The following is a 12,457-nucleotide window of genomic DNA, read 5'->3' on the forward strand; positions in this document are numbered from 1 at the left end:
GGAACCTTTGATCCTTTGGTTATTGCTTCTACAAGTTTAGTATTGGTGCAGTCACAACATGTTATTCTACAAGTTTATTGTTAGGGCCCGAGCACCAATGTGCGAAGGCCCTTTTGTTCTGCAAATGTTTATTATTTTTGCAGTGCCCTCATTTTTCACTGCCTAAACGTGCATGAAAACTCAACCACAAAATGTTTCGTTATTTGTGTAAAAATGATCTCTAGCATGGGCGTGGCAAAATGCGTCTATAGCACCCCTAAAGTGAAGCCCCGAGTGTTCATCTGACATGTTCAGGCCTCATGGAGCCCTGGGCTATAGCAATGAGGAGGTCTGCCATGTCTTTTCACAGTATTTATTTTGTCAGTCTGCAACTTTCAAACTTTAACGGACTCCACACAGATTTCACACGAGCAACTTCAAATTTGGTGTGTTTGATCTAAACACCTATAGGATGAGAAGTTATCAAAACCGCAAGTTTCCCTCTGGGAAAAAACTTCCAGGTCCAATTACAACCAATTATCTGATAGTGGGCGGGGTTTTATACCGTGACACAGGAGAAGAAACTTTTGTGAACAACCAAGATGGCTGCCGCTGATGAACGAGCATTTGACTAAAAGTACCAGATGTTTTCACGTTTCTCCCACAAACGACGTCAACACTGGTTCACAGACGTGGTGGAATCATCATCACAGACATCACAGACATCACCTCCTCTCTGCTCTGGTTAGGGTTATGTTCGCGGCACATGATTCGTCTGCGTCCGTTGGTAACGCCTCTTGGAAATGGAAAATGAACCACGCCAGGCTATGAAAACACAGGGATAACAGCCGTTCCTGAACAGTTTTATTTATTTCATATCTAACCTTAGATACCTCTAGTTTGAGACAAGAGTGTTTTCACATTCAAGTACACAGTGCCTTACTTCAACACCCCATCTGAAAAGGTAGAGGCTTTAGATAAGGCAAGAGGAGCAAAACCTGCAAGCAATATAGAAGTCAAGCGGTTACAGAGTACAACCTGGATTTAGACATTTGTAATATTGTATTTCTTTCCATTATGGTAAACCAGAGGGGAATGTAGTATAATACCAGATGAATGTACTATACATGAATTTCCAGCTTGAAAAAAAGTGGCCCCAGATATCTAGAAAAAAAAACAACATTTCCTTTGCTTATGGTTTTAAATTCAGAACCAAAGAGGCGATACAAAACTAAATAAACCCTGCGGGTCACCTGCCAACCCTGAACTGCAAAGAATCATCAAGAGTGAGTGTATATCTAACTATGACAATGTTTGTGCAGTATGACGATGACTAAACAGAATCATGTCTGGAGGAACTAAAGTTAAGGCTCGTCACCAAGGTGTTTCTTTGCAGCGGCAACACGTTCCTCGCCACGTCGTTTTTCAGTCCAGTTCATGAAAGTACCTTGATTAAAAACCACCTCTTCCATTTTCTAAAGCTACCACACGCACACACCAGCTTCCCCTCTGCATCCCAGGATGTGCAACAACTGCGCCGAGTCATTTGGTCCCTCATCCACCGAAGAACAGACCAAGTACCAAGTCATCAAAGTCAGCAAAGTTACGTAAAAATGGCACAGTCACAGAGAAAAGAAAAGATTAATAAGCTCTATATGAACTGAGAGTAACCCACGGCATCTCCTTCATAACTCACTCAGGTGGATTCTTCATGACAAACATGGACACACCGCTCAGAGGAGGGGGAGGGGGTGGGCGCCCGATGACCTGCGTGGCTCCTCCTTCCACACCTTGTGCTGTAACATCCAGACAGACGCAGGCGAACTGTTCTGTGGGACAAAGATTTCATGCATTTCTAAAATGCAAACCTTAACCCCAGTTGATGCTCATACCCAGCGCCACACCTAAAAAAAATACAACTAAATATCCCTTTTTACTATTCAGATTCTATTCATATATTTATATATATAGTATATATATATAAATTTGTACACTTGTGTGGTTCCTGTTGAAAGTACATTGTTCATATTATACATTTATGACTGACTACTGTCTCAATCAATCACAATGATATGACGTTGAACTTCAGGTACATTCAGGGCTTTCTGTAAAAAGTCTTACAATTTTCTTTACAATTCATTAAAAATACAGAGGAGCAAAAATATCGTTGGTGCGACAGTCCACTGTCCTGCAGAGGCTGCTCAACCCGGAGGTCAGTCTTTCTTTACACATGTTCCTGCCCTGACGTCCCTCATTCTGTGCGGATCTCGGCCTCTGACCTCTGCATGGCCAGCTCGGTCTGGACGAAGGCTCCCTGGCCCAGTGCGGTGGAGTACGCTCTGTTGCTGTGGCTCGCTGACAGTCCTGGGGCGGGATACGAGCCGGAGCCTCCGCGTTTTTGAACAGGGGCCTGAGGTTGAGGTACTGGGTGGTAATCGTCCAAGTTATCATAGTGGGACTGCTCAGGTTTGCTGCTGTGTTTCTGATACGTGTAATCTCTGTCCACGTTGTAGTGCTGCTGCTCTCGGACGCTGTGCGACCGCTCAGGTTTGGTGCGGCCGACTTGCTCCCTGGGAGCCGACTGCGGGTCGTCCACACTGTGGTAGCCGCTCAGTGTTTTCGCTTTAGAATCGGGACACTCGTACCGCGGTTGGAAGTTCCTCTTGTTGGGATGCTGCCAGTGTTTAGACCTGCCGTCGTCTCCGCTCTCGTGTCGGCCGCTCTCCTGCTGATGGGAGAGACTGTGGCTCAGAGTAGCAGGGAGGGAGTGAGAGGATTGGCATTTTTTGGAACTGCTTTGTTTGACGTGCCCGTCCGACTTGTCGCCCACCACACTGCCCTGGACATGCTTGTCAGTCTCCATGTACATGAGGACGTCAGGGTCTGGCACCATGTGTCTGGGGAGGTAGCGGCCATCTTTGCTCTCCGCCACAATCAGCACAGCTTTACCTGGGTCTGATTTACTGCGCAGGTGTAGGGTTTCATAACCCGACATGTCTGCTGGTGTGAACAAGCCGACGTTGTCATACTGAGAGAGGACGGGGCCTTTAATCCTCTGCCTGGCCCGGCTCTCCCTGCGGATGGAGTGCATGCGAAGCCTTTCTGACTCCTCGGGGTCCCAAGACAGGTACGAGGCAGCTTCCTTGTTCCCATGGCCGGGGGGCATGTCCCTGCTCACAAAGCTGTGCTCCTTCCCAGGTGGGATAACGTGGCGAGTGAGGTAGTGGTACCCAGTCGCCTTTCCACCCTGTCGGCCAGCGACAGCTCCGGGATCTCCGTAGGAGTGGAAGTGCCGGATGCGGATGGTGCCGTAAGGGTCGATGTCGTAGAAAGGTGCCTCCAAAGGGCTTGAACCAGAGTACGGACTGTAGCGATACTGGACCCGCCCGTTCTCAAAGTAAGGCTGCAGCTGAGTGACGTGGTAGTCGGCTTGTGAGGACTGCTGTGGCTGCTGTGGCTGCTGTGGCTGCTGTGGCTGCTGTGGCTGCTGGGGCTGCTGGGGCTGCTGGGGCTGCTGGGGCTGCTGGTAGGCTTTGCACTGATACACGGGCCTGTGGTAGAAGAACATGTCGTCGTCCGGCGGAACCTCTGTCCTGTGGATGGGCACTGAGCGGACAGCGGAGGAAACATGGAGTGAGTGCACTCTGCGGATGGTGGGATAGCCCTGGGTTCTGTCGTGGCTATAACTCTGATGCCCCGGGCCTGGAGACACGAACATGCTGCGGGAGTTTCCTCTGGACTTGATGGAGTGGTGGTATGACCTGGGGCCTAAAGTGCTGTATCTGTTGTCCACTCTGGCACTGTAAGGTATCTGGGGCTCAGATGTGGACACATATGAGAGGTGTGGGGGGACACTGTCTGGCCGGTAGTGGTGCGGCATGGACTGCGGGCCCAGTGGAAGGGGCTTCTGGTGGTAGTATGCAGCTCCTGGAGGTTCAATCAAAACAGGTTCTCCTTGAGCGTGGTACAGGTAGGCTGGCTTGTGCATTGAAGATGAATGAGGAGAAAGAGGATGGTGAGGCACAGCCTCCTCCAGATGGCCCGGTGCAGGGCCCTCATCCAGCATGGAATAGGACGCTTCACTTTGGCTGAGTGCTGCAGTGGCCAGTTTGCTCTCAATGGTGCGGACAGGAGGGGCCGGAGGGGCCGGAGGTCTGGGTCCGTAGGAGTCGTGGTGCTTTGAAGAATCTGTGCAGGGCTGTACTGGCTTAATGGCCTCCCAAGGCTTCTCAAGAGGCTCAGCAGAGGTGAGGGCCACTCTGGCACTGGCCTTTGAGAGCATCTGAGGCTGAGGCTGAGGCTGGACCTGTGTCTGGGGCTGGGGCTGAGGCTGAGGCTGAGGCTGGACCTGTGTCTGAGGCTGAGGCTGAGGCTGGACCTGTGTCTGAGGCTGAGGCTGGACCTGTGTCTGAGGCTGAGGCTGAGGCTGGACCTGTGTCTGAGGCTGAGGCTGCAGATGAGGCGGCGTTGGAAGACGAGGCTGTGTCTGATGCTGGGACATGGGAACAGAGTGCTTTTTGGGCTTTTGAGCTGTCGGAGGCGGCTGTTCTGATGGTGTTGGAAGGGTCACGGGTGGTGCAGTGTCCTCTGGTTTCACCTGAGTAAAACACAACAAGCAGAACCTGATTGACACCAAACAAGTTGCGCATTGCTGCAGCACACAGTCTGGTTACTGGACTGTTTCACATTTCATATTCTTAATTTCTCATGTTCATTTAGTTTAGTGGTGCCTTTTGTTTCAGATAAATTTGGCTTCTGTTGGATTTAAAATACAAGACAGCGTCGAATATTAAAAAGCTCTGAAGAGTAGGAAAGGAGTAAAACTATATGAAAGACTAACAGAAGACAATCCAAATAAGTAACATACAACTTTGAATCTATGGTAAATGTATAAATACATGTGGTGTGTTATGTGAAACTATGCTAAGCTAACATTCTCCAAGCTGTAGCTTTAAATGACAACAAGCTGACATGAGTGGATCTTCTGGTCTAGTTTGTAGTATATCTGCTGTACAGCTCACGCGCACACACGCGCGCGCGAACACACACTCGCAAACACACATCAGGACAATATCAGGATATAATGACCCTTAATAATTACAGTAATAATAATTAGATCATAAAATCGCATCGGTGCTTGTTTTTATATATATGAAATATTTTATTGTACAGAATAAACAATGCATTTATGTTTGCATTTTCCGTTCTATATATTTGGTTGTATTTGTGTTTAGTATATAGTTATTTATGATAAAGTTTATGGTTAAACTAAAAATATCAAACCTCAATTACATTTCTTTATCATAAAGGTTTGAAAACAACAATTTTAGGAATCATTGACAGACTTTTTTTCAAACTAAAAAATAATAGTATAATATATAGTATAGTATATAAATAGTATACCCACACACACATGTTTATATATACCCATCTACTCCCTAATATTGATATTGCCCCCCCCAAATCCTTATGCCTCGGGCTCTATTAATAATATCTGAGGACCAATATCCATATCGAGAGTGGTGTGACACTTACCTCAGGACCAGGCTGCGGTACGACAGAGTCTGTCCAGGTGCCACTGGGGGTGGAGGCCGTGGCGGAGGCCGCGGGGGGAGTGGACCAGCTGCTGTGGACCGGGACCTGTCCTGCCACAGCCTGCTGCCTCTCTGGACATTTCCTGCTTGGAGAAGTCCGGCTGGTTGAACTAGAGAGTGGAGCGCACTTGTAAAGCGGAGTGTCTGGTAGGGTGGAGTCTGACCGTGGCTGTGTTCCAGGTGGACTTCTGGAGAACTTGGCAGCGTCTAGCAGCGGCTGCTTGAACGGAGGACTGGAAGTGTAGGGATAAGAAGAGGCTGCACTGACGGCCGTGGCAGAGGGACATCCTTGTTCAGCTCTCTCCTCGGAGGGAGTCTGGAAATGTAGGAGGAGTGGATGTGGCGAGTCCTGGAAGTCAGAGGCGTCCTGTGACTGCAGAGAGGACACCGGTGTCGGGGGCTCAGAGGACCGAGCTTGAGACTGGATGGAGACCTGCTGGGCAGACTCAGCGAGGGCCAGGGCCAACATGCGGGCAGCATTTTTAGGAGGGGGAGGAGGAGGAGGGGCAGAGGTGGGAGCTGTAGAGCTGAGGGAATGAGGGGGGAGGTCTTCTGAAGAGTCCAGGGCTACAAGTCCTATCAGGGACACAGAAACACAAGGGATCTATAAGCAAAAGAGCAGCAGGTGAAGTAAAGACGTGACAGCAGGCAGGTTTTAAGGTGCTTCAAGAGTGGGAAAGAGGGAAGAGTTCAGTGTGTACACACATTAGTCAGAAATATACCAAAAACTACACTTAAACAAAAGCTCAGCGTGCTCCTCACCTTGGCGCTCCTCACAATGGCGCTCCTCACCGTGGCGCTCCTCACCGTGGCGCTCCTCACCGTGGTGCTCCTCGCCGTGGCGCTCCCGTCTGCTGGCAGCTGCCGCCTGCTGGACGGCATCCTCTCCCGTCAGCTCTACGCTGTCCGTGCTGTCAAAGGCCGCCAGCTTACAGTGCAGCTCCATTTGGAAAGCTTCACCTAGTGACAGCTCGGCCGCCCCCAGCAACACGCTGCCCATCAGGGGAGGGGAGTCCTTGGGGGTTACAGGAGGAGGTATTGCTTGTGGAGGGGCAGCCTGTCCAGTTGTACTCTTGTCAGGCATCTCTACTGAGAAAAGCCCTGAAGTGGAAAAATGTGTCATACCAATGGCTCTACCACATTTAATAGGTGACACAGCCTGTGTGGGTTTATCAGTGTACGAATAGGAAGTGGTCAATTTCTTGCTGTCCGCTTTCTCTCCTGCAGCCAGACTGAAGTCTGTGGATAACAAGGGGGGGGTCAGGCAGCCCAGGAAGGAGGCGGAGATGTCGGAGCCGTTGATCTTGCCACACATGCTGCCCGGGCTCCTCTTTAACGTGGAGGCCTCAGCCCCAGCCGGCGAGTCATCTAACGGGAAGGCGTAGGATGTGTCTGGGAGACTGCACTGGAAAGACATGGGGTCAAAGTCCAAGGAGGCCATGCCAATGTCTGGCGGGCTGAGGTCCACCTCTTCGCCTGCGGAGCGAGGGGGTGAGATGAGGGCAGGCACACAGATGGGCCCGTCGTCCCCGTCGCTGTCCTCCGTGGCCTCCAGGTTGTCGTAGGAGTTGCAGTGCTGCCGGCTGTCCAGCAGCTCGCCGTTAAAGGAGGCCGACAGGGCGTCGCTGCTGGAACGCGGCCTCCGAGGACGGTACACCTTGGACTCTCCTGGAGGGAGTACAGATTTAATCAGAAACTATTCACTTTAAAAGTCAAAGTGAAGAAGAACAAGACACAGTCGATTACCTTCCACATTGTGCAGGGAACTCAGTGACTCTTCACTCTTGGCTGATCGTAATGTTGCTGTGTCTCCTCTGCCTCCTGAAACATGACGGTTCACAGGTATCAGTACTCTGACCCTCTGCCCTGTGAGACTCTGGACATTTCACAAGTGGAGGAAGGACTCACCAGCGAGAGCCATGGATTTAAGTTCACTCGGCTCACTGGGGTTGCGGTGAAGCTTGCGCTTGGACATGGAGGAAGACTTGCCCAGGTTGAAGAAAGAACGCCAGCTACCCACAGGAGACTTCTTGGATTTGATTGGAGGCCTCTTCCTGTGATTAACAACAGTGGTGACAGGGAACAGTAAGTTTCACTAACTTAAAAAAAACAACTACAATAATGCATTGTCACTGCTCTTTATAGCTCTTTGTGTAAAATCAGATCATTTTCATTTTTAAGATCGCCGCACAGGCCTGAGACAAGAGACAGTCAGGAGTCCAGTTTGGAACTGGAGCAAATTGAGTCTGCCTGCAGTCTTACCAGCAAACAGCAGAGGGAGACACACGCCAGCATTATATCCCTCAAAAAAGTCTGTTTTATATCAGTAGTTCTTATGAAGGTACTCTGTCATCAGGGGGAGGAGTTGACAAACCTCTCAGTGGGAAACTCGATGACGGTGTGGAACTTGCCCTGCAGGGCGGCCGGACCTTCGCCCACCTCGATGTACTTGCTGTCCTCAGTGACCGGAGAGTTGATCTGAGCCTGAGTCCGAGCCTGGGCCTCCTCCAGACTAAGGAGTTTGGTGGAGGGTGATGAAACCAGCAGGGACTTGGGCCGTGACAATGAGTTGTGTCCTGGGGATGTGGAGGACGGCAGGAGTAGAGCAATGAATGGGTCAAACCGAACTAGATGTGGGTAGTGTGCAGGGGCTTGATCGATGTCAAAGTCTGTACGTACCTGCTCCCTCTCGTATTAGTGAGCTGAGCTTGGTGCTAAACAGAACATCCACATGGTTGAGGATGAACTCCACCACCACCGACTGGATTCGGACTTCCATGAAGGCTGCTGTGCCGCTGAAGCACGCAGATTCAATCTGTTTGGACCTGACACAACGTGGAAACACACAGTGAAAAGGGACAAAGGCACTTTAATCCTCCACTCAGACACAATGACTCATCATTGATCACAGTCTGAGAAAACCCCACAAAACAGAACTATTCAATAGCCAAACTGAGGGACTCCATCAAAATGACTGTAATCAAGTGAATAACAAGGAATTGAAAAAGAAAAGCCATTACAGTCCCTCAGAACGGCTTTAAGATGACGACTGACACAATGAACCACATGCACACGTGTACTGTACAGAGCAGGACGACCCCTGACCTCAGCAGGTTGGGAGCCCAGACGATGGCCAGGTTCTTGCTGTGCATGTTGGTGATGTAGCTGAATGTTGCCAGGTGGGAGAGATGTCTCATGAGGAACTCCAGCGTCCTGGGAATCAAACATTCATTTATTCACTTTGGATTGGTTCCCGCTTGTGATGTGCATCAATGACTGTGTTTCCCTCTGTGATTAAATCTGCGTGCAATGTCACTTGCATTTATTTCTCTGTATTTCACAAAGGACAGAGCCAATGTAAAAGTCATCTGGGATTATTAACACTGACATCTGTAATCCGGCAACACCCCGGCCTGCCAGCTGAGGGCGCTGTGCCTCCACACTGACCTGTAATGCGGCGGAGGAAGCTGCTGGATGACATCATGGATCTTGATGAGCCGTTCTTCATCCGTTGCTGCTGATACCGCCTCCTTCAGAGTCAGAGCAGAGAGGGGGTGAACAGTGGGATCAACATCCAGGTTCACACTGTTACATGGGATATGGAGTGGACATCAGTCCCCCCCCAAAGCTGCCATGACAACCAGCAAACATTGACTTCCTCCTCAGGGACATTGTTGTGCTTGGAGAAGGTTTTTATTCCAAGTTGCACAGAGCGGTGTGATGCAATAGTAATGAGAGGGTGTGTCAAGTACAAAGATATTACTTTGGGTGTCAGCTAAGATTAATATTAAGATAAATCTACTTTCCTCACTCAACCTCACAATTTTGTAAACAACATTCAATCACGCTCCAATCAATGTCCCTTGAGGACTTGTAGGCAAAGGCTCAAGAGTCACGTGCTGTAACGGTTAACAGACCAGCAGCTACACGTCCAACTGGTGTGTGTGAGAAGTGTGTGCTTACAGAGAATTTCTCATAGAGCTGGTAGGTGAGCAGGGGGTTGGGCAGCTCTCTGAAGTAGAGCTTACACAGCGAGCCCACACAGTGGATGTCCTGGATGTAAACATCTTTGGTCAGGTCGGGGATCTGCTCAGAGTCAAACTCGTGCCTGGTGGAAGAGGAAGAGGACAAAGATGGAGTCAGCTCGGAAAGAAAGAGTCACCTGATGCACGGACGTGAAACACGGTCAAGCTGCAATTCACTCAAATCACTGATATGTGACCACTCAACATTTGTTAACCACAGGTTGCTGGTCAACATAATGAACTGGTCTCTGTAACTTCTTTAATCTAACTACACTATAACTGTGCAAGAAATAGAAAGACATAGTCAGTGAACCTGAAACACTAGAGTTAAAGACCACGCTTGTGATTATGACACAACCCTTCACCATCACACACTAAAGCACCTTTACAATCTTCACAACCTTAGATAGTAAACAACTGTCAGCCTAGAAGTCATGTTATCAGCTGTCAGGTGAAGGACGTGGGACAAAACCGGAGTCCTCCTGGAGCAAAGCTCATTTCTGTGGAAGCCATCACCCTGATGTGCTCAGATCAGATCCTGTGTTCACTGTGCATGTTCCTACCGCAGCTTCTGGATGTTGGAGGCGATTCCAGAGAGGCGGTAGATGCCGTCCACCACACCGTGTTTCTCGATGAACTCGGTGCAGCTCTTGAGGACCTGGGGAACTGTGGAGAGGAAACATCTGATCAGTCGGTATCTGTCTGGTCTTCACTGCAGAGAGTCACATCACAGAGGCTCTCCTTTTTCTGACGTGTGCAAGCAGTGCGGCCTCGCTGTAGGTCAGGGGCTACTGAGTGTGAATTAATTCAGTTTGTGTGCTTTCTGAAGAAAAAGCACTTCTATAAGTGGAAAGAATATATCTGGTGCTGTTGTGACTTATCTAATCTATTTTCTATCTGCATGAAGCCAACAGGGAGAAAACTGGTTGTTGTTGTGAGGCAGCGTCACATTCGGTCGCCTCAAGGCACAGTGATTGTGTTCGAGATGGACAGACAAAAAAAGAAAAACCTCCAAAAAACACAGACCTTCTTCATTCTTCTCCAGCAACCATGAATCACGCAGACAGGTTGTTTATCTGTGTGTGTGTGTGTGTGTGTGTGTGTGTGCGTGCGAGAGAGAGATAAGGATGGTGAGTGTGTGTTGAAGGAGTATCCCAGGCCCCAGCGCACACATCATTCAGACGATGACGGAGAGTGAAACACTCTGAAGCAGCTGTTCAGATGGTTTCCCCTGGAGACCATGGCGAGGACCATGAGGATGAGAAATCCTGCTCTTATCACAACACTACACATCGTGTGTTTGAGTGTTGAACGCGTTTTCACGCAATGACATCAGAGCTGGAGGTTACTGATGGCTGACAGATGAACGTCGAGTCTCAGACCGCGGAAGTTATTCACTTATTTATTTCACGGAGCACTCTTGAGAGCAGCTGATGACTGTTCTGACTACTTTTACTTTTATCATAATAACATATGATGACTTTCGTTTAAACATATTACATTGTTAAATACAGTGTTACAAGTAAAGTGCAGTGGTGGCTGCTTGACTGCGTCTTCCTACAACCCTGGGTCAGAGTGTCTACGATATAATTAAGTGCGTTACGATCACAGTCATCTTTCATCTCTCCAGTCACGGCAGCAGTCAGAACACCTCGACTGGTTGACCCGGCAACATGTGACAGAGCAGCTTATCGCTCCATGTGAGGTGAGGTCCAGGATTGGCTCCTTCACCCATGAAGGTGCGACTGTGCTGCAGAACCGCTCACGTGAGGCTGCAGGCTTGTCAAAAGGACAGTACCTTCACCCGGACCTGTGACCCCCACCTGAGATAAGACGCATGTGTAGATAGTATGTGAAGTTTTCATGTTAAGAGTCAGCTTGAAGTGAAGTGAAGCTGTTCACATGCAGTGTGTGGTGAATATTCTCTTTGAGGTTCGTAATTCATTTCAGCTGAACATTTCACGATGTCATTTATACAGTATGTTTAACGTTAAATTAATTGAAATTTGAGTCCTAAAGAATCATAATGGAAAATAACCTGATAAACATTAGACACAGAACAAACACATCTCATTAGAACCGTTCTTTAGTCTTTATACTAAGCTAAGCTGCTGCTGGCTATCCAGTAGCTGTATAATTAACAGACAGACCAAGTGGTGTCAACCTGGACATCTACCTCTGATATTAAGCATATAATCATAGGTGTTTAGACAATAAATGGATCTCAGGTAGGTGTGTCTCTCACCATCGTGTCCGGAGTTCAGGAGGTGTTCTCCCAGGTCACAGCCGAACACCCTCTCCCGCAGGATGCCCCTCTGCTTCAGCTTCTGCTTGGTGGGCCTGGACTTCATGAAGGAGCGGAGGAAGGTGATCAGCTTCCCGTGCTTCTTAGACACTGAGGAGGGATGAAGGAAGGACACATCTTAGATCGCTTACACACACGTTTACTACACTACAGTAAGTGTGGGTTTGACACAAGCTCCATCCACACACACGGTGCTCAACGTTGTCCCTTTGTGCAGTTCAGCTTCATTCTAATGCAAACCCTCCTTTATGCATGTCTAGTTTCCTTGAAGAGAAAGCTCCATTCTTAAATACCACCTCCCAGGCAACTACACAGGAATCCACTGTTCTTCTTCACAACCACACAAAAAAACCAAAACCGAGCAAACCTACTTAAAACCCTTCGCCTGGGAAAGGGTCATAAGCTTCTTAAAGTCCACACCAGTGATTCCATCTGCTTCAGAGTGATGTGGAGAGGAAATCAAGTGAATCAAACATCTGCTCCAGACTGAAGCTCTCACACTGGTCAGATGACAGTGGCACTCGACTCGGCTGGTGCACATGAACTTTACTTGT

The 12,457-nt window shown here is 48.9% G+C and overlaps 1 protein-coding gene across 11 annotated transcripts in view; it reads right to left on the bottom strand.

Moving 5' to 3' along the window:
- Positions 1-830: 830 nt before the first annotated feature.
- arhgap32b (Rho GTPase activating protein 32b) overlaps positions 831-12,457 on the bottom strand; it is a 69,539-nt gene continuing 57,912 nt past the window's right edge. For 10 of the 11 annotated variants that reach the window (XM_035625797.2, XM_035625793.2, XM_047329208.1 and 7 more), the window contains 12 exons: positions 11,844-11,993; positions 10,162-10,264; positions 9,537-9,681; positions 9,021-9,103; positions 8,679-8,786; positions 8,253-8,398; positions 7,948-8,149; positions 7,482-7,627; positions 7,320-7,394; positions 6,336-7,241; positions 5,515-6,149; positions 831-4,576 (listed from right to left, as the gene is read on the bottom strand). In XM_035625797.2, coding sequence (XP_035481690.2) covers positions 2,231-4,576; positions 5,515-6,149; positions 6,336-7,241; positions 7,320-7,394; positions 7,482-7,627; positions 7,948-8,149; positions 8,253-8,398; positions 8,679-8,786; positions 9,021-9,103; positions 9,537-9,681; positions 10,162-10,264; positions 11,844-11,993 — 5,045 coding nt within the window. In that variant the 3' untranslated portion in view covers positions 831-2,230. Of the gene's footprint in view, positions 4,577-5,514; positions 6,152-6,335; positions 7,242-7,319; positions 7,395-7,481; positions 7,628-7,947; positions 8,150-8,252; positions 8,399-8,678; positions 8,787-9,020; positions 9,104-9,536; positions 9,682-10,161; positions 10,265-11,843; positions 11,994-12,457 lie in introns of all 11 variants that reach the window. The other variant, XM_047329203.1, reaches the window with a different exon arrangement.

This window comes from Scophthalmus maximus, chromosome 2 (genome assembly GCF_022379125.1).
Source record: "Scophthalmus maximus strain ysfricsl-2021 chromosome 2, ASM2237912v1, whole genome shotgun sequence".
Lineage (NCBI taxonomy): Eukaryota > Metazoa > Chordata > Actinopteri > Pleuronectiformes > Scophthalmidae > Scophthalmus > Scophthalmus maximus.